The sequence below is a fragment of the Grus americana genome, chromosome 2 (assembly GCF_028858705.1).
Source record: "Grus americana isolate bGruAme1 chromosome 2, bGruAme1.mat, whole genome shotgun sequence".
In the NCBI taxonomy this organism is placed as follows: Eukaryota; Metazoa; Chordata; class Aves; order Gruiformes; family Gruidae; genus Grus; species Grus americana.
The window spans coordinates 108,064,787-108,083,634 of record NC_072853.1 but is presented as its reverse complement, the minus strand read 5'-3'; the positions used below and the strand labels follow the sequence as shown (position 1 = coordinate 108,083,634).

At 43.0% G+C, this 18,848-nt stretch overlaps 1 protein-coding gene across 1 annotated transcript; it reads right to left on the bottom strand.

Annotated features, from left to right (window-relative positions):
- Positions 1-1,011: 1,011 nt before the first annotated feature.
- On the bottom strand, positions 1,012-14,085 carry PDIA4 (protein disulfide isomerase family A member 4). Its single transcript, XM_054814592.1, has 10 exons — positions 13,648-14,085; positions 8,462-8,639; positions 6,514-6,719; positions 5,884-6,022; positions 5,227-5,432; positions 4,382-4,540; positions 3,098-3,249; positions 2,557-2,713; positions 2,229-2,462; positions 1,012-1,670 (listed from the first exon to the last, which is right to left on the bottom strand). The coding sequence occupies exons 1-10, from the start codon at positions 13,748-13,750 to the stop codon at positions 1,255-1,257; spliced, it is 1,950 nt and encodes a 649-aa protein (XP_054670567.1). The 5' UTR covers positions 13,751-14,085; the 3' UTR covers positions 1,012-1,254.
- Positions 14,086-18,848: the final 4,763 nt, after the last annotated feature.

Genomic DNA, 18,848 nt, shown 5'->3' with positions numbered 1-18,848 from the left:
GTTCTTAGACTATACCTTGACAGCCACCTCCTGGACATGAGTTTACCCTTTCTACAGAGAAGATTGCTAACTAATGCAACAAGGAAATGCTGAAAGACGACTGATATTTGTCTTTTGCAAGACAGAAAACAGTGCTGCTAGCAAAAACTGCCCATAAAACAAAGTATGTATCAAAACTGCCTCAGCGACACACAAGTCACACACACCACAGCATCACAGCTCTGAGAAGAGACAGACAGTGCTTCTGGAATATGTAAGTCTGCCACCCCAACATGTCCCATAAATTTATGGGCATATCTAAACTGGGACATTCAAGATCAAAATCCACTTCTAAATGCACATCCTGCCAAGTGGAGCATAGAGCAGATGTGATCAATCTTTGCACCTGCAGTAACTGCCACAGGAATAAAGTCCATCAGAAGGTCTTGGTCTGCTTACCCAAGGAAGAATCACTACCAAACACTTTCCTCTCTGCAAAAGGAAAGGAAACAGTAACAGATCTGATACCAGAATCCAAGCATTACCACCCACTAGATGCTCTTTCTACCACACTGCAATTACTCCAAAATATACTTGGGAAGACTAAGATATAGATGGATCAATATGGATTAGTAAAGAGAGGTGAATTAGAAAAAACTTGCTATTTCAGCATTACCCTCTCTACAGAGGAGCACAAAGCAAAAGCAGACAGGTCTAGAGCACATTTAGTTAGCAAGTAACTGTGTCTTATCTCAATAGAACTGAATAATTCACCCACACTTTAGAAAAACCTCTATTCTTACCCTCAGCAATGAATACAGTGATATAGTCACATGACTAAGTATACACAAATATAACTGATGAGAGATTGGCTCAAAACACCCTTCCCTCCAGTAACCATACCAATAAATAAGAGAAAGAAATCTGTGTGGCAAAGGCATTTGGTTTTCCTTCTCTTTTTGGTAGCATCTTTTAACTTTTAAAAAACTCACACACAACAGTTGCATTGGAGTCAAAGAATCAAGCTTAAGATAGTCACAAAAAAATAAAGGATGTATTTTTCTTCAAAGATCAAAACCATAACTAAAGACATTCATATCAGAGAAGTTCAGTGTCCAGAAAAACTTCTGCCATATAAAAAAAGATACTGTAATTGCTTTACTGCTCAAGAATTTCCTTGCTCAAACTGCTTAATTCTTCTCCCACGAAGTTTTGTCAGTAACTTGCTTTTAACTACAACGTACAAAAAATTTTTCTTCACCACCCTCATCTTATCTATAGCTCTTCTTTTGCTCTGGAGAGTTTTGTTGCATGCTCCTCTATAAATTTGCTCAAATGCTCTAAATCTCTGTCCCCGCCTTCAAATTTAATAGGGTTGTTCTTCTTGTCCCTTGGAGCAAAGTAGATAGTGGGGAATCCCTCTACTTTGTAGTGGTCACTTGTCACGTCATTGGCAGTAGCATCCATCTTGGCTATGACTAGATTTTTCTCATTCTTGTATTTTTTGCCTAGCTCGGTATACACTGGTTCTAGTTTCTTGCAGTGTCCGCACCATGGGGCATAGAACTCTATGAGAACATCATTCTTTGGATCCATTACTATGGTATCAAAAGTTTTACCCACTACCACTTTCACAGGCCCTTTGTTATTTTTTGGCACTGGCTGGGACTTCACAATAGGCTTCAGTTTTCCTAGAAGGAAGCAAAATACATACCGTTGTTAGAATACAGTAAGGGCAGTCCTTACCATCTCCCACAAGAAAAGGTAGAACTACATCCTCCCACCAGGGAAGAGCACTGCACCAGTAAATGAACTTACCTCTGCATGAAACATAGGCTAGCTTGCTGGTCACCTTTTAGCACAACCACCTTGCGAAATATGGGAATTTCACAATTCCCTAGAACCTCTCTCCCTCTTTATTGCTGTCCATCCACAATGTGTTAGACAGTGATTTATTACACTAGTCCCAAATATGAATGATCAGCTCACACTTCAAAGCTACATGAACATTTTAGGCTTGCCAAACATGCTCAGTTTTAGAATATAGCTAGATGCCACAGCATAGTCCAAGCAACAAAGTTAATGAACTGAGATTAAAAAAAAACAAGGCAAGAAACATCCAAAATCTTTAAGCCACAGAGCACTGTAAGGTTGCACGTGTGACTTTATTGTAGCCACCGCCTCAGGAAAAACTCTTGGAAGAGGAAACAAAGCAAACAGCTTAGAGAACCCTATTTTAGAAGCTGTACCTTTTTTGAAGGCCAGCACAAATTGCCTGAGTACATCAGAATCAAACTCTTCTGGCTCCATGGCATATTTCTTGCCACCTTCATCCAAAATGGCAACATTGACATCCTCTCCACTCTCAAGCAGGCCCAAATCTTTTATTTCAGAAGAATAATCTTCCTCATCAGAAACAGCAAACACATATTCAGGGAAGTCTTTCGCCACTTCCAGGACTTTGCCTCTCCAGTACTGGGTAGCTGAAAAAACAGAACACAATGGGATTAGTAATTTCTAGTTAGTTACCGCTTGCTTCCTCCCAAAGAGGAACAATGGTAATCTTAGCAAACTTACCAACACGATAGTCAAAACTGAAGTCTACAGAATAATAGACAACCACTAGAGGACGCTTAGCGTATCTTTTAGCATCATTGGAAGGCTTGCGATGACCAACTAGAGGCAAAGCATGTTTTAGCACGTGTTCTTTAATTTCTGATCCATCTGTAGAGTCCTGTTTCAAAAATTGGAAAAAAGTTCAGACAAATGGATTTCAGTGACATTTCTATTATATACTCCTGAAAACTAATAGTGATGCATGCATGAATAAGAAAGAGGGGCATGTTATAAACAATGCTGTCACCATATTTTTCATATCATTGAGCACTAATTTAGTATTCTACTCTTACACTGAATATTGTAATGGTAAATTATTATTTGAATATGTAAGCTCTGGGTTAATTTCATAAAGCTTTCTTGAACAAAGCAATACAGTTTCAGGGGACAAACAGGTTGCCTCAAATATCTAGTGCAGTACTTCCAACGGGAAGTTACCAACTGCTCATATATATGAAGAAAGAGAACCTTCAAATCATGCACAAACTTTCTAGCTACTCACTTTAAGATCCAGAACATGCATCTTGGACTCATGCTTTGACTGAAATTTTTCTGGCTGCATGACAACCAGTTTTCCTGGAGATGCTTTCAATAGTTTTGCAATCTCGTTGCTGAAGGTGTGATGGAACTTGTAATCTTCTCTCAAACTGTTAGCTGAAAAATTAAGGTTAGGGAGAAGGAAAAGTCATTCAAGTAGTGAACTGACAGCCTCTGACTGAAATCTTGAGACTGCACTGCAAGGAAACTCTTTCTATTCTCAATGGGACACCGAACCACCATGTCACCTTGGGGAACAGCTCTCACCCAGGGGTGAAAAGCATGTGAATACACACAGTTCAAGTAGCACTACTTAAATGCTGTTCAACACCCTGTCTACTTGATGAGTTATTCTACATATTCAAAAACCTTGAACAGCTTCCAAAACAGTGAAACAGTCATTTGTTTATCAGTCTCCTACCTCATAGCCTTCCCCCAGATAACAGAAAGTAGAGCTGGAAAGGAATTCACAAGGTCACCTAGTCAATCTATCTGCTTTGGGGCAGCCTGGGAAACAGTTCTGTTATCTGCCATGCTGGAACAACCAAATCAGCTCCTAATCCAGCTATAAACAGCAGCAGCCCCAGAAGCAGGCATAGCCAGGGGAAGGAGAATTGCCCACACTGCGCTCAAGGCTCTGGCAGAAACCAAAAGTGGCTGCGAGTGGTTCAATCATGCAAGACACAGATTGATTAAAGGGACTGAGCACTTCAAGCGCTCAGCCTCTTCTGTATGGTAGCAAATATCATTAACAGGACCATCAATGTGTCACACCAAAGGTTTTTTTTAAGAATAAACATTGCCAGGAATGGTCTAAACTGATGAGGATTCTTTCTCCAGGCCCAACACTCCAAACAAGTCTGGCAGAGCCCAGCCTCTGGAACTGTCAGATATGAAACAAGCAACAGCAGATGGCAAAGCTAGCAAGGCTTTAAGCCAAGAAGTTGCTATTTGTTCCTCAGTTAGGAATTTCCCCTCCTCTCTAGTTCACATGTATTGTGTCCCTAGAAACCAAGAAAAAGTATCTCCTGTGACTCGCTGATACTTTAGCTACAGCCTCAAAATTTGGTGTGAGTTTTTTTTCTTGAGTACAAGTGGAAGATCACCCTTCCATCTCCTTCCTCTTATTCCTCTCCTGCCTCCCTCACTGAACTATGAGCAGAAATAAAGGATCTCTCCATGCCCAAAGCCCTGGGCAGAATCTCAGCAAAACATGTGTTTCATTAATATTTTAAAATATGTTCTTTACCTGCTTCCTGATAGAGCTGATAGGCTTTGTCATTCTCTCCACTAAAGACACCAATGATGATGACATCATCCCCATCCCGCAGAAATTCCTGTACCTGCTTGGTAGCCTGAATCTGTTTGGATGGAGGACCAGCCTGTTCAATCATGTAGTCGACAATACCTGTGAGACAAACCCGCCCCAAAAAAGTTGTTTAGAACATTTATTGAACTGAAAGATTCAGGCATTCCCTCTATGACATTATTTAATACCACGTTTCCTGTGAACACCTTCCTCTCTGTTCAGCCCCCCTCCCCCAATAACTAAAAGATCAAATCAGCAAGACCTCAGTCCAAGTTTTTAAAGCTGCAGTTCTGGATATTCTCTTTCAGGATGGTTTCAGAAGAGGCAGCCAAGCATGAGTTCCACAGGTATCAGCTGATCTTTCAAGTACCCCTCCTTTCTGAAATTTCAGACTCTTCACTGTCTCCTGACACTGCTATGAGCCAAAGTTCTACTTGAATAGTCTTAAGTCTTCCCTCTTATTAAAATCTAATATTAAGCACTTTACCAGCCCTTATGGTGCATTCCAGTGCAATTAAAGGCTGCCCATTTACTCATACTGCCACTGCTGCACCACGTGTATTTAGCTTACTTTATATTCAAAGGAGCTTATAGTACCATCATAAGCTGTTATAAAGATTAGAGACAAATTTATACTGCTGGCCTATGTAGGTATGAGACCACAGTTTTTCAGGTTTCCCCAACTACCATTGCTATGATGTTAACAAGTGTGCAAGTCCTACAGATATGTCAAAACATTTGTGGTCTGTCCCTCAGAAAGTAAGAAAAAGAAGAAATTGCAGTACCGTATTTCTCCCGTGGACCACTGTAGTCATAAGGTTTGCCCTTGCGGAAGATTTTCAGAGTTGGGTAGCCAGTAACATCAAACTTCTTTGCAAGCTCAGTTTCAGCAGTGGCATCGACTTTAGCTAGGGGAATAGGAGGTGTGTGCTTGCTGAGCTCCTGGGCAGCCTTCTCGTATTCTGGAGCAAGCCTTTTGCAGTGTCCACACCTAGGGAAGGTGACAGGAGGGCAGTTTTTACAAACCATGAGTCCTGCTAGGTACCTTCTACCTCTGAAGACTTGTCTCTCCAACCTGAAGCTAGCTTCTATGTCTGGCCCCACATTACTATAGTTACTTTCATTTTTCGAGGCCATTTTTAAACTAAGCACCAACTCCCTTTGGTTTTCAGTATCTCTCAATGTGTTCCCAAATTAGTAAATAAGGAGAATCTTCAGTGACTTTTTGGAGACCATCCCTTGCTGAGACACAGATCCAGTCTAGTCTTCAAGTGATTTGTAGTGTGATCCTAGGTGCACATTAGAACTAAGGTACACCAGAGCTACACACATTTGCACAAGCCAAGCCTCTTTAAAAGAGGCGTAATGACAGAAAACAGGTTCACCAAGTGTGTTCAGGCCAGCTGTGCTAGGAAAGTACAGATGACTGCCTTCTTGCTTACCATGGAGCATAGAACTCCACCAGGATTATGTCGGCACCATTCACGACATCATCAAAATTATCCTGTGTCAATACCAGGGTAGCTTCTGGTGGAGGGGTCCAATTGGGGTCAGAAACCTCCTTGACTTTGGCCACAATTGCTGAAATACAATTCAACAGCCCAATTAGCATTGTCTTAATCCCATACAGCATCTTACTTATGCAGAGCACAGATCCATACTTTGCAGCACTGTAGCACATGAATTCCATCTCAAAAAAGAAAAGGTAGTTTTTCCCCTCTGACTGAAGTTGGACACATTCATTAAGCAAGAAACAAGTGGTTTTATACAGTTAATATACAGATCAGGCATTTCTTATTAGCTGATCCTTCAGCAAGCATGAGACTACCTCCTCTTCTAGTCAAGTCATATTTCTAGAAACCTTCCATCAGTAAAAGCACTACCCCTACGTGCAAGTTTGTCCTCTAGCATGCAGCCAATTGAGAAGACTGGCAACATTTCAGCCTTCATAATATTATTCTGCTGAAGATAAATTAACTTGAGAACAAAGTCCTTCAAAATAGTCACATGAAGAAGCAAGACCATATACTTCTTCGCTTTCCTACAGAGGACTGCAAAGGACTGGTGCTTACCATCTTCTGTCCGAGAACCGTCATAGTCAACAGGTTGGCCTTTTTTCAGGATTTTGATGGTTGGGTAGCCACTGACATCAAAACGACTTGCTAGTGAAGTGGCTGCTGTAGCATCTACTTTGGCAACTGGAATAGGAGGGTCATTTTCCTTCAGAGTTTTGGCTATCTTTTCATATTCAGGAGCAAACTGCTTGCAATGCCCACACCTGTCAGAGAAAGACACAAGTAGATACCTAAGCATATGACGACCTACAAGGGTATTTTGCTGTTCTGCATTTCCAGGATGCCTTCTGACAGGTGTTCACAGCATCAACACAAGAATGTTTGTCTTGCTATGTTTTCAGATCACTGGAAGGTAGAGAGTAGTTGTAGCTAATGGACTGTTTGTTCAAATTCCAACTTTTCTTTTTCCCATTCAAAAGGCAACACATTTCCATATGTTTTATAAAGCCATTGTAAAAAAATTCAACAATTCCTTTTAAAACAAAATTGCAAACCTCGTACTGTGCTGCTTCTTCCTCCCTGGTCCCCCAAATATGGTCTCACTCAGACCAGCTTCTCCTTAATCTAGGTGCATCTTCTCTACTCAGCACCTTAAATTCAACTAAAGGGAAAAATGAACCAGTAGTTAAGTTGGCCTTATGAAATCTCTTGCCCACCACAGTGTGGCAGCACCTGCTTGCTCTCTCTCTGGCCATACCAGAACTCGGGACAAACAGAGGCTCCTGATGCAAAAGCTGGCACGACAGAGGATACCAGCAAAAGAAAAGCTGGATTTACCTTGATGAGCTAAAGATGAAGCCAGGAAAAAAAAAATAGGGAAAGCTGTGTGTAGCACAGCCTGTACTCCTTAGCCTCTCAACTGGCAGGAGGGGCAACAGAAAACAGAAAAGAGGTGTTCAGCCTGTGATGACCACACATCTTTCTGCTCAGATAAATTAAGCTTCATGTTCAGTTTCCATGCAAACTACAGCTGCAGAAATAATACCTACAGTCAAGCAGGGATGGGATTCTCTAATGAGTGGCATTAATTAAAACACAACTCCACCTTCAGCAAGACCATATTCTCCCTTCTATTCAAAGACTAGAAAAGGACAATGAGCAAGTCATCTTTATATCACTAAGCCACAAAGCTAGAGAGGTTCTGGCTGCAACACTAACTCAGCAACTTGACTGCAAATATATTCTACTCCTGTTTCTCCCCACTAACCATCCCTATTATTTTTGTCCATAAGAATGCAAGGGAAGATGCATTCTGGCCAAAAGTCTTTGTCTCAGTTGTATGCAGGTAAATCCATTGTAGCTCCCCTGAGCACACTGGTGTAACTCTGTGTACCCTGGTAAGCCAGCAGAATTACCATCATTAGGTAGATGTATAAGGCACTGTTTAAATCAGATAAGGACAAGCTATGTCTTTACTCACACCACACCCTTCTGGCAAGGACAGAGATCTGAACTTGAGAAGGAAAACCTTCTTGCAATTCCCCTGCTAGGGAAGCCTCATCCATTTCTCCATCCAGATGAGGAAGTGCACAAGTTCTCAGTGGAATACCACAAAGACATGACAGCAGGCAGCGAGACCACACTGTGTGACTTTTCTGGGGCTCACTGGGACCATCTCTGTTCCCTGACAGGCGCAGAGCAGAGATGGAACCAGGGCTGTGTCTCCCTTGGCATGTGATCCCTCAGCATGACCCACATGTGTGGGGAAAGAGCAGGCTGTTGTCTGTTGCATGGTATAGGGGCAGGGAAAAGGGTACCTCCCACCACCAGAACAGTCTCCTATCCTGGACTATGACAGAGTCCAGCGCTTCCGCAGGCAAGCTACTCCTACGTCATCTTTGAAACTGCAACCCAAGCTCACTTTTTAGGAGTGTGTCCTGTCAGAGGAGCCCCTGACAGCCACCCTATCCTGCACCTAAGGAGGTACCACAGGCTGTGAACCCACCATGGTGCATAGAACTCCAGCAGCACAGTGTCCTTGTCTGCAGTAAAGGTGTCAAAGTTTGCATCATTCAAGACTAATACACCATTTTCTTCTTTAACTTCAGAATCGTCATCATCATCATCTTCTTCATCTTCATCTTCATCATCACCATCATCATCAGCTTCTTTTGTAACAGATTCTGGAAAAATAAAATTAAAAATGCAATACAGATTAGATTGTGTCAAGTTTAACATTAAAATAACACTACCAGGTTAAAGATGGATTAAATATATCCTGTGGTTAAAAAAAGTATCAATATAGGTTAGTTCCTGCTTCACATACAATGACAGCTACCTCAGTTTGCAAAGAGCTTGGACTCTGATGTTTGACCAGTCCCATTTCGTTTCTGTCTGCACTATGCCACCTAACAATATTTCAGTAAAGTATCAACATGTATTTTGCTCTTCAGGGCAAACTAACAAAATGGACACAAGAAGAATTAATACAGACCTATGACAGTTGCTACCAAGGTCTGTTGGGTATCTTGTTGAAATGTGGAAGCAAGGCACCAGACATGTTTTGTTGGGCAAGAAAGGCACACACAGATGATATCCGAATTAAAACAGAAGTCCTCCATCATGCAGCAAAACAGCTGTCCTTCAAGTGCAGCAACTTGTGATTGCAAAAATTAAGTATCTTGTACCAAAAAAAGGCAGATGTTATTTGTCCCCAATGCTTTCCTTGTACCCTTACTCACTACACCTGTAACACCACAACTGCTATGCACTGCCTATCTGAAGGTCTAATAAACAGACAGGCTTGCTATAAACTCAAATACTATCCTTTCACTACTACGAAGGCAGTTTAGAGGCAGCACTTCAAAAATTATGCTTCTGTTCCTGACTGCTCAATCCCACTCCTGCCACCTCAATATATCTTGCTTTCAGTTACAGCGATGTTTCAGGTTTGCAATTCATTGAAGAGGTTCTTCACCCACAGGAGCATCACTCTGCTCTGGAACAGCACCAGGCTGCAGAGCGAGTAAGTAAGTGACTGTCACAGAAGTCCCATCTAAAACCACTCCCATACACTTGGCCGATGCAAGGCATTCTTCTGAAATAAATGGAGTGAAAACTTCTTTCAAGAACTTCTGGGGAGGCCTTTGATTTAAAGAGACCAAAACCGCTAGTCCAGAACAGGCCTTTCAAGGAGAACGCAGATTTGCTAAATTACCAAAGTAACGTCAGCATGTGAAATCTGAACCCAGGACATTTCAACTGGTTCAATCTTTGTTGGCTTAGAATTTGAGATGTTTAAAGGAGCATGTGAAAGATCAAATGTTGAAGAAAACACTTTTGTTAAACTACTATCATTTGAAACAAGCAGACATTCCTGAATGGCTTTAAAGGTATTTCAGCCACAGAACAAGTCATGAAAATACCTCGTCCCAAATGAAAACTGTACAACAATGAAGCTAAGGCCCTTTCAACTACTGGGGGTTTCAGGATTAAATAATAATAAAAAAAAGAGATTAAGGTTTCTTGTTCAAAACTATTCTCTACTTAACCTTAATTGGCTTTTGACTAAGCTGACAGGAGTTACTGCAGTAGGACAGCAAACCATGTACATGCAAGTTACTTATTCAGGACAAGAATTCTGAAGATACTCTGATTTCACCTGGAATTTGAAAATCAACAATGATAAATATGTAGCATCCAGGTATGAAAGAGTGATTAAAACCAAAACCCACTATTCTCAGACCAATAGCAGACTATAGGAACAAGCTCACTGTGAACATAATTATGATGCTGAATTGCAATAGCCATTTTTCTGTTAGAAGAAGGTATTAAAAAAAATAAGTCTATATACTCTCAGAAAACAATATGTGCCCCTGGAGAGAATGCATTAATTTTAATTAGAATACAACTAATATGACCAAAATATTAAAGCTTATGATGAGGACAGAGATCACAGGAGATCATTTATCACACAACAGTAAGACACCTGGATTAAGTTTCTTTACTATTACTGTGCCATCTGATCTATGAAGCAGCTAAAAGCACTATTTGCCAGTGGACAATGCCTCCTGTGTTGCTGCCTCTGAGCACTTGCAATGAAAGGCCTGAACTGTCAAACACCCTTGAAGTGAATCTATAGGAGCCATGTACCTACGGGACTGCATTGGTGAAAAAGCTAGTTTTCCAGGGATTTCAGCAGTCCAAAATTCTGCTTACATGCATGCCCAGCAGTTTTCAGGGCTATGTTTCACCACAGGGTGTTCACGGTTGGTCTGTGTCTGAATTCCCAGCAAGTTGCGCAATGCCCATTTCTTTTCCAAGCAAATCACTTCAGACTTGATTTTTCTTGACAAAAAAGAATTTGAGCAAAACTAGCCAGCCAATTCTGCTCATGTATCTCAAACTAACCACCAGGCTGTGACTCTCATTCCTGCTTACTACGCTAACTACCCACCCCCGGCAGAGAAGACGACCACTAGCAACTGTGGCATAGGCTTATGGTTTAGAATGCCAAGAACAAAGCATCACCTACAAAAATATCCAGCACAAGTGGAAAATGTTACCACTAGATCTAACGTCCATCACTGAAATACTTTTGTATCTTTCACTGCAATATCTGCATAGCCTGCCATAATAAAGCTTCCTTGACAGTGATATATTGTCATGGGCAATATAGACACCCACTTCCTCCCCCTCAGGGATGGAGGCAGGAAAGTAGCAGTTAACAGCAGGACTCCAGCTCCTTCCAACTAGCTTACAGAGAATGTGTATTTAAATAATAAGAAAAACCCCACACGCCTATAAATTGGTCCCTTAAGAGTACAAAGTCACCCTCTTTAGTCTCCAGCTCCACTGACACTTAGTGCTATCACAGCTACCTCTAATGTCCCCTTTAGTGTTGGGACTGAATGGCCCACTTCAAGGGCCTGACCGAGTATGGGAGAGGTAAGCTGGACTTTTTTCAGTAGGAGCAAGAAACTTTCCTTTGCATTAGTGATTTACAATTTGAATAGAACAGATACAGAATGAGTTTAACTCCAACACCTGAAATGGCAGAAGTAGCTAATAAATATTTGCATAACACAGCTCACAAAAATAAAATAGTTGCACCCAAACTGAAGTGTCTTTGTTTCTTAAAGCTACTTGTAAAGCAGGTGGACAAACAAACAAGTGACAGCTGTGGCTAAAACCTGCCCTCTAGTAAAATACAGGCCACTCCCTTTGACTTCAGCAAAGCATTTTGACAAGTTCCACACATTATTGCGCAAGTTGAAAAACCTGATGACGATGACACGTATCTTAAGACTTCAGGTACATGATGCTGGCTAGCAGGCCTTCTTCTGGATGACCGCTACTCTAATTGAAATTAATTCCTATAGTAACTTCACTGAACTTTCAGCATTTATTGGAAGTCTGGCCTACTAACTTTTCCTCAAGTAGGATGAATCCCGCATGAAAAAGCCGCATCCAGGCATCAATGACTTCTGGATTTTGCCTGAAAGTTTTCTTTTGAGGAGGGCACTGCAGTGTCTGTTTCTCAATTGGATGAGCTCAGTTTTCAGAAACAGAAGTCAAGACTTGTAACCTGTTGCCAGGGATTCAAAAGCCTTTTTATGAAAGCAGTCTTCATCAATCTTTTCTGTAGTGGATCCTCTACACGATCCCTCCTTTTCCTTCATCAGGATGCAGAGGGTGTAACGGTCATGATCTAGGCTAACCTGGCTGCAAGCATATTTGCCTCACTGCCTTAGTCAAACTTCACTTCCAAAACCATACAGTGCAACAAGCATGGTTTCATCTGAATTCTTCATCTTCTGAACAATCAATTTACATAAGGGTACTTGCTTGTTGCAACGTAAATTTGTTCCACTTCATAGAGCTCTGCATTTCAAGGACAAAATGGAAATCCCTAACTACATGCATTTTTAAAGCACAGGCTTGGTAAAGCTTAGTTTGTTTCTATACGATTTTGAGATACACAATAGAAATAGGAAAATGATTCAAGTTGTGCAATGGATTACTGTTCAACTTGCACACAGGAGGAAATACTTTCATCACTGTGCATCTTTGATCCCAAGAACTCATATAATGAGAAGAACAGCATTCATGGGAAATACTGATGAGAGCCTGGCCCACTGCTGTCAGCCACAGGACCCAGGCTTCGCTGTAACATCACAGGTGTTACTTCATCATCTGAAGGTAGTAGGGGGAATCAGTACTGGGCTTTGTCACATGCTACAAAGCAATGACAACCAAGTGTTCTAGCTAAAAGCAGAGAAATAGACATAATACAGAATCTTCCTGTGAAGCTCTTTTTTAAAAAATTCTGAGCTGTATCTCCTTACAGCAGAGGCTATATACTACAAAAACTCTTTTGATCTTTATCCTACAGATCACACAGTTGGTCACACAGACAAGGGACCTGACATAAATGCATTTCTTCAAGATTCAGTGCCTTTTCACCGAGCGAGAACTTGCAGGACAGGAGTTCAGGAGGTCATCCATAATACCATCTCCCTGAACGCCCTCTACTACTTCACATACAGCAGTGTTAATGTAGAAAATATAAAAGATATAGTATTTCTCAAAATCCACGTGAAAGACACTTAAAAACAAAAGAAGCATTTTCAAATGCCTGCCTCCTATGCACAGGTGCTAAACTTAGTAAGTCAGATCAGCTTTTTGGCTAATTTTGGAAAGTAGAAAACACGCATCAGTGAAATTCAAAGACAATGGGAACAAACACCAAGAAGCTTAGCGACACACGGCCTTCCTGCTGGGAAAAAAATAAGTAATGTTCGAAACACACAGAATGCACAGATCCTCTGAATTAAGGGATAAGGAAAAGAGCGATCCGTCAGATAATGAAATTGCAAACTCACCGGTAATTTAAAAGTCAGTAATTGCTAACGTGGCTAATTACTAGCTTTTAATTCCGTCTTATGAAGAGGCGAGGCAGCGCTGCCGCGCAGCGAAGGAGAAACGAACAGCGCCGTGACAAGCAGGCTCTCCGAGACACCAGCGCCTACACCGAGAGGGATCAGCGCTCTGCCTCCGCCGGCTCAGCCCAGCGCCGGGGCCACGCACCCGCGTCTCGCGGGGGGAACCAGGCCGCGCACCGGAGGCCGAGGCACCCACGCGCCCAACGGCCGTCGCCGCCAGCCCGTTCCTCACCTCACCCCCACTCACCTCCGTCGTCGTCGTCCTCCTCAGCCGCCGCGCCCCGCGCCAGGAGGGCGACCTGGGCCAGCCCTAGCAGCAGCACCAACACCCACAGCCCGCTCAGCCTCATCCCGCCGCCGTCCCGTCCCGTCCCGCTCCGCTCCCCGCTCCGGCCCGCCGCGCCCCTCGCAGGAGGCCGCGCCCACTGATTGGCTGCTGCCCTGAGACGCGGCCGCCAATCGCTCGCGCGCCCCTCCGAAGCGGCTCCGCCGCGCAAGGCCCGGGCGCGCGTCACGAGGCGCTCGAGCGCGGCGTTCCCAGCGCCCCCAGTCCCCCAGCAGCCACCCCTGCGCCGCGGCGGGAGACGAGCCCGATGGACCGAAGCAGAGGGCGTGCGTGCCTCCGTGCGTAAAATCAGCCGCCTGCTCTGAGGTGCCTCTCCCCCATTGGCTGTCCGGGGGCCACCAACCGCCGGCTGCCACGCGGTTCAGGCGCAGCCGCCCTGGGAGCGGGAGGAGGTGGCGAGGCGGGAGGCAGGCGGGGCTCCCGCCCCCGCCCCCAAGGGCGAGAAGACACATCGCCCTTCGAGATTGGCGGGCTGCCGCCAGGGGTTGGGCGGAAGGCGGTGCGGGGGCGGGGTGAGCGGGGCGGTACCAGCCGGCGGTGGCAGCCTGTGAGGATGCGCCGCGTGCTCGGGGCGTGGGTTCCCCCGCGCGGGGGCGTGGCGTCGGTCTGCCGATGGAGGCGGGGGTGGGGCGGCCGGGGGGTCGCCTGCTATCCGGCGGCCGTTGAGGGGGCTTGGGGCGGGCCTATGCTGCCGTAACCGCGGCCCGCCGTCGTTGGGGCGCCAGGAGGTGGCGGAGGCCGCGAAGTTGTGCTTATTATTTAAGTCTTAAACTTACTGCCGTTTACGTGAAGTGTTTGACAGTGCCGTTGCGCCTGGGGGCTCCCGTAAGGCTCGGGGATCGGGCGCAGCGAGTCCATCTGTAATGCCGTAATTAACGGCTGTAAGCAAAGGCGTTACAGGTCTTGGGCAGAATAAGGGTGCGCGTTGCTGCCTGTCTGAATGTCTTATGCTTAACTTTTTTGTATTTCCAAAAAGCTGTGGTGAAGTTGGAGTCGTTTTTCCACCTTGTAAGAGAGCAGTAATTTGCTGAGTCAGGTTTTTCCACGTGTATTGGCCTTCTATTCATCAACAAACCCATAAACATAAGCAGGCCTTGGGATGGTTGATTCTTCTCCTTTCCCCGTCCCTACATAGCTCTGATGGCACTTTTTTATTTTCTTTTTTTTCTTTGTAATAATTGCATTCTTCTCTTTTGCTTACTGATGGTGCCTGTGGGGAGAGATATCAGCATAATTTCTAGCAATGATTGTTCAAATGCTTATCTGGTGAACATCTAAGATCTAACAAGACAGTGCTAAAAGCTGGGCTTTTGGTGCTCAAATTGCCAGTTTGGGCACATACTTGGACAAATGACAGCTGTCCTTAGGTTCATGAAACAATTATTTTATTTTTAACAATATTTCTGACCCTTTAACAGATAGTTCATAAACATAAAGCACTGTTAAATTCAGTGCACAGTAGTCATACTCTGAAGTGGTAGCAGTAGCTTGTGATAAGCAAATATCTTCAAGACCTTGAAGTGCCAGCTTAAAATATGAAAACCATGATTTTAGGGGACTCAGAAGACATTGTGTTGCTCTGAAAGACTATCAATGTGTCTAGGTTGTCATTTGGCATTTGTCAGTGGTCTGTAGCAAATAGGTTGGAAAAAGGCATTAAAAATCTGCCTTGTTCTACATTGCTGAGTTATAGAATGGGAGTCAGTGCCTTCCCTCAACTCAGCTGCCAAACAGTATTTTGAAAATACAGTGGCTGATACAGTAGCAATTTTTCAGCTTACCTGCATACCACTATGATCAAGTGAGACCTGATCTGAACAGGGTTAAAACTGTCTTGATCCTGTCACAATCTTGATCCTGGTCCTGTCTGGCTTTGGTATCAGTATAAAAAACCAGAACTTGTTTTGATAATTAGTTTGATTAACATAGATATTCAGTAATTTGATGATAGCACATAATTAGATTGGACACTCAGTGTTCTGAATGGGAAAAATTAAGAGTACGGAAGGTTTTTATTTAGAGTCTGTTCACTGTTTGGTTAACACAACCCTTGATCTGAATATTGTGTTGGCGTGTGAAATATTTACTGCCTTTGTCATCAAAGTTTATAAGAGAAATAGTGGCTATTGTAATCCATTTTATTCTGATTTAGGTTGGAGATTATCCACCTGACAGTGACTTGTCAAGGTAGAGGAGTTCTGTCAGGCCCAGTACTTCATGACTGACATTGTCTAGGTCATTGGAAAATGGGTTAAAAAAGCTTGCATAAAAACCAGCATGTAAAATGGGGAAGTGATGCGAGTATTGCTTTTGTCTGTTAGAATGTGAAATACAGCATTCAGTATTTTTTTCTTTTGTGATGGCTGTTTTACGATTATTGTGTTTTATGTCTATACAAGTTAACCAAGCTGAAAAATGACATCAGTAGGTTTGCTAGGCAGTCAAAAGTGTCAAGCATCAACATCCAGCTAGGCAGTGAAAAGGAAGTGCAAATAGTACAAATATAGGGTTGGGGTTTTTTATTGTTACTTGTTTCAACAGCAGGAGGAAAGCCTGCCAGTCAGAATGCCTGTTCAGCCACAGACAGCCTGGTCATCTAACTGAGAGATTTGCTAAATTGTAGGTTCATCGTGTGGGTAGTTACAGTATTGGTAGCCTGGATCTTAGGTGCATCCCACTAGACAAACAGAGCCTTGGCAAAGGACCATAGTTTGGTCTGTCTTCCAGCCAACGTGGCTGTGCCTGTCTTCCTAGCTTGGGGTAACAGAGGATAGCACAGCAAGTCATAAATTGCACACTAAGCGGAAGTGGAATTCATCATAGACCAGCTAGGGTGTAAGCTCAATGCCATTGTGAAATACACTTGGCACTGGAAAGAGTGTGCTAGCTGTGCAGCTTTTCCAAGGTATTCCTTCTGGCTCTCCAAAGGCTTGCTTACCTGTGGGGATGACCATATGAAGCTGAAAGTTCTCTAAGTAAGTACTACTGGTAAGAGCACTGCTACCTTTTGTCAAGTACTTATTCTTTATATGAGTTAATAACAGGAAAACCCTCCTCTTTGCCAGGAGGGTCTCTAGGCAGACAGAACAGAGCCTTGAACAGATAACTAAGTACAGGGTCATCTGTAGGTTAGATGCATGGAAAAGTGAATGGCAGAGGTCCCTTGCAGCATGTCTGATGTGAGAAATTGGCCATACTTCTGTCCCATACATACTAAAGAGCAAACCAGCACTGAAAGTATGAGACCTCACAGAGCATCTAAGGAGCAGTTTCTGGGTAAAAGGCATTTCTATCTGATAACATCTGCTATGCTGCAGAAAAATCCAGGTGTTGGCACACTTTGGTTATTTGAAAATGGATTACGTTTTGTGCATACTGTGTTTTCGTATCCTTATAAGCTTGTTAGCATCACCATTGACAGACTTACTTCCTCAGAAACAAGTGGACAATCATACTCCTTAAATATGCTTTTCCTCAGGAGCATTCAGCAGGTGTGTTTCCTCTTGGTTTAAGTTGTCAATGGCTACCTTAAAGTCTTCACAGGTTGCATCTGTGTTTTCCAGCACCATTAAATGGTAGACTGTGGAAATACCTCTTTGTTCCATACTGTAATTTTCTCCTTCAAAAGATGGCCTAGATGCTAGTCATCTTCTGTACATCATTCTGCAAATTCTGTGGGGTACAGTTATTGATCTTAGAAGAGTCATATTCAGCAGTAAATGTCAAAGAAGAAAAAGCCAGTGTTCTTTCACAAAAATTATGAAAATTGCAAGGTATGCCAGACTAAGCTATGTTAATCTAACTTCTGCTGTTAAATTATATTATAGTTTCCAAAGTAGATTTGAACCTACTTGGACTTTCACAGCCTGATGATACTGAGTGGCTACCTCTAAAGATACTGAGCAATTGTAATGGTCTCACATATGTGGTAGCTTCTTTCATTTATTGTAATCCTTGATATCACAGAGTGATACTGACTAGATGCTGACTGATATTGTCTGAATAGAGGTGCAACAAATTAATTTACTATTTTTAAATATGAATTTTGTGTCTGGGTGCTATAGTCAGTTGCTGATGGTGCTTAAAGGATTGGAAATTCATTTTAATAGGATGTATGCAGCCACAGCACCATGCCAGTTAATTAAGGTGTTGGACTGCATTTTCAGTAGGACTGTGTGACAGACCACTTTGTTTTTCTGCAGTTTTTTTTGAATATTTGTTCCATACAGCATGAGCTAATGGCACTCTTCATGCCACCCACTGGCAATCTAAAATATATCCGAAATGCTGCTAGTATACACTTGACAGTGTAGCACATGCACAGTTCTGAATAGTTTTGGGACAATGCTCTTAAAACTTTTTTTTCTAAAAAAAAAAAAGTTCAGTTGTAAAACCTTTCTTTTATATGATCTGCCAGTTTTAAACTGGCACAGTGTCACACAGGTGTTTTGGATGATTTTTATGGTAGTTTTCTTGTGAACCTCAGTTATCTTTTTTGCATAATATCTAAACTTTCACAGCAAGTGATGCTGAGTTGTGTTGCATGTGATCTTCACATAAATGACTTCAGTAACTCTCAGAACAATGCTTAAAATATCCATCCTGTTGTGCATTTCATCTAAATCTAGAAACAATTTAGGGACCAAGAGAAAACACTTGTAGAACTGTGGTGGGTTGAGCCTGGCTGGAGACCAGGTGCCCACCAGAGCCGCTCTCTCACTCCCCTCATTCACTAAACAGGGGAGAAAAGGCATAACGAAATGCTTGCAGGTTGAGATAAGGACAGGGAGAGATCACTCACTAATTATCGTCACGAGCAAAACAGACTGAACTTAGAGAGGGAATTCATCTAATTTATTACTAGGCAAAACAGAGTAGAGGAATGAGAAAATAAAATCAACTCTTAAAACACTTGCCCCCACCCCTCCCATCTTCCCGGGCTCAACTTCACTCCCGGCTTCAACCTTCCCCCCCCTCAGCGGCACAGGGGGACGGGGAGTGGGGGTTACGGTCAGTTCATCTCACGGTGTTTCTGCCGCTTCTTCATCCTCAGGGGGAGGACTCCTCTCATCGTTCCCCTGCTCCAGCATGGAGTCCGTCTC

Bases quoted from the DNA above. Each gene is read 5' to 3' on its own strand.
- PDIA4 (XM_054814592.1), bottom strand. From the start codon at position 13,750: ATGAGGCTGAGCGGGCTGTGGGTGTTGGTGCTGCTGCTAGGGCTGGCC. The intron at 2,714-3,097 runs GTGAGTAGCTAG...TTTTTGAAACAG, and splicing joins TGCATGTTCTGGATCTTAAA to GACTCTACAGATGGATCAGA. The intron at 1,671-2,228 runs GTACAGCTTCTA...GCTTCCTTCTAG, and splicing joins TGTGCTGGCCTTCAAAAAAG to GAAAACTGAAGCCTATTGTG.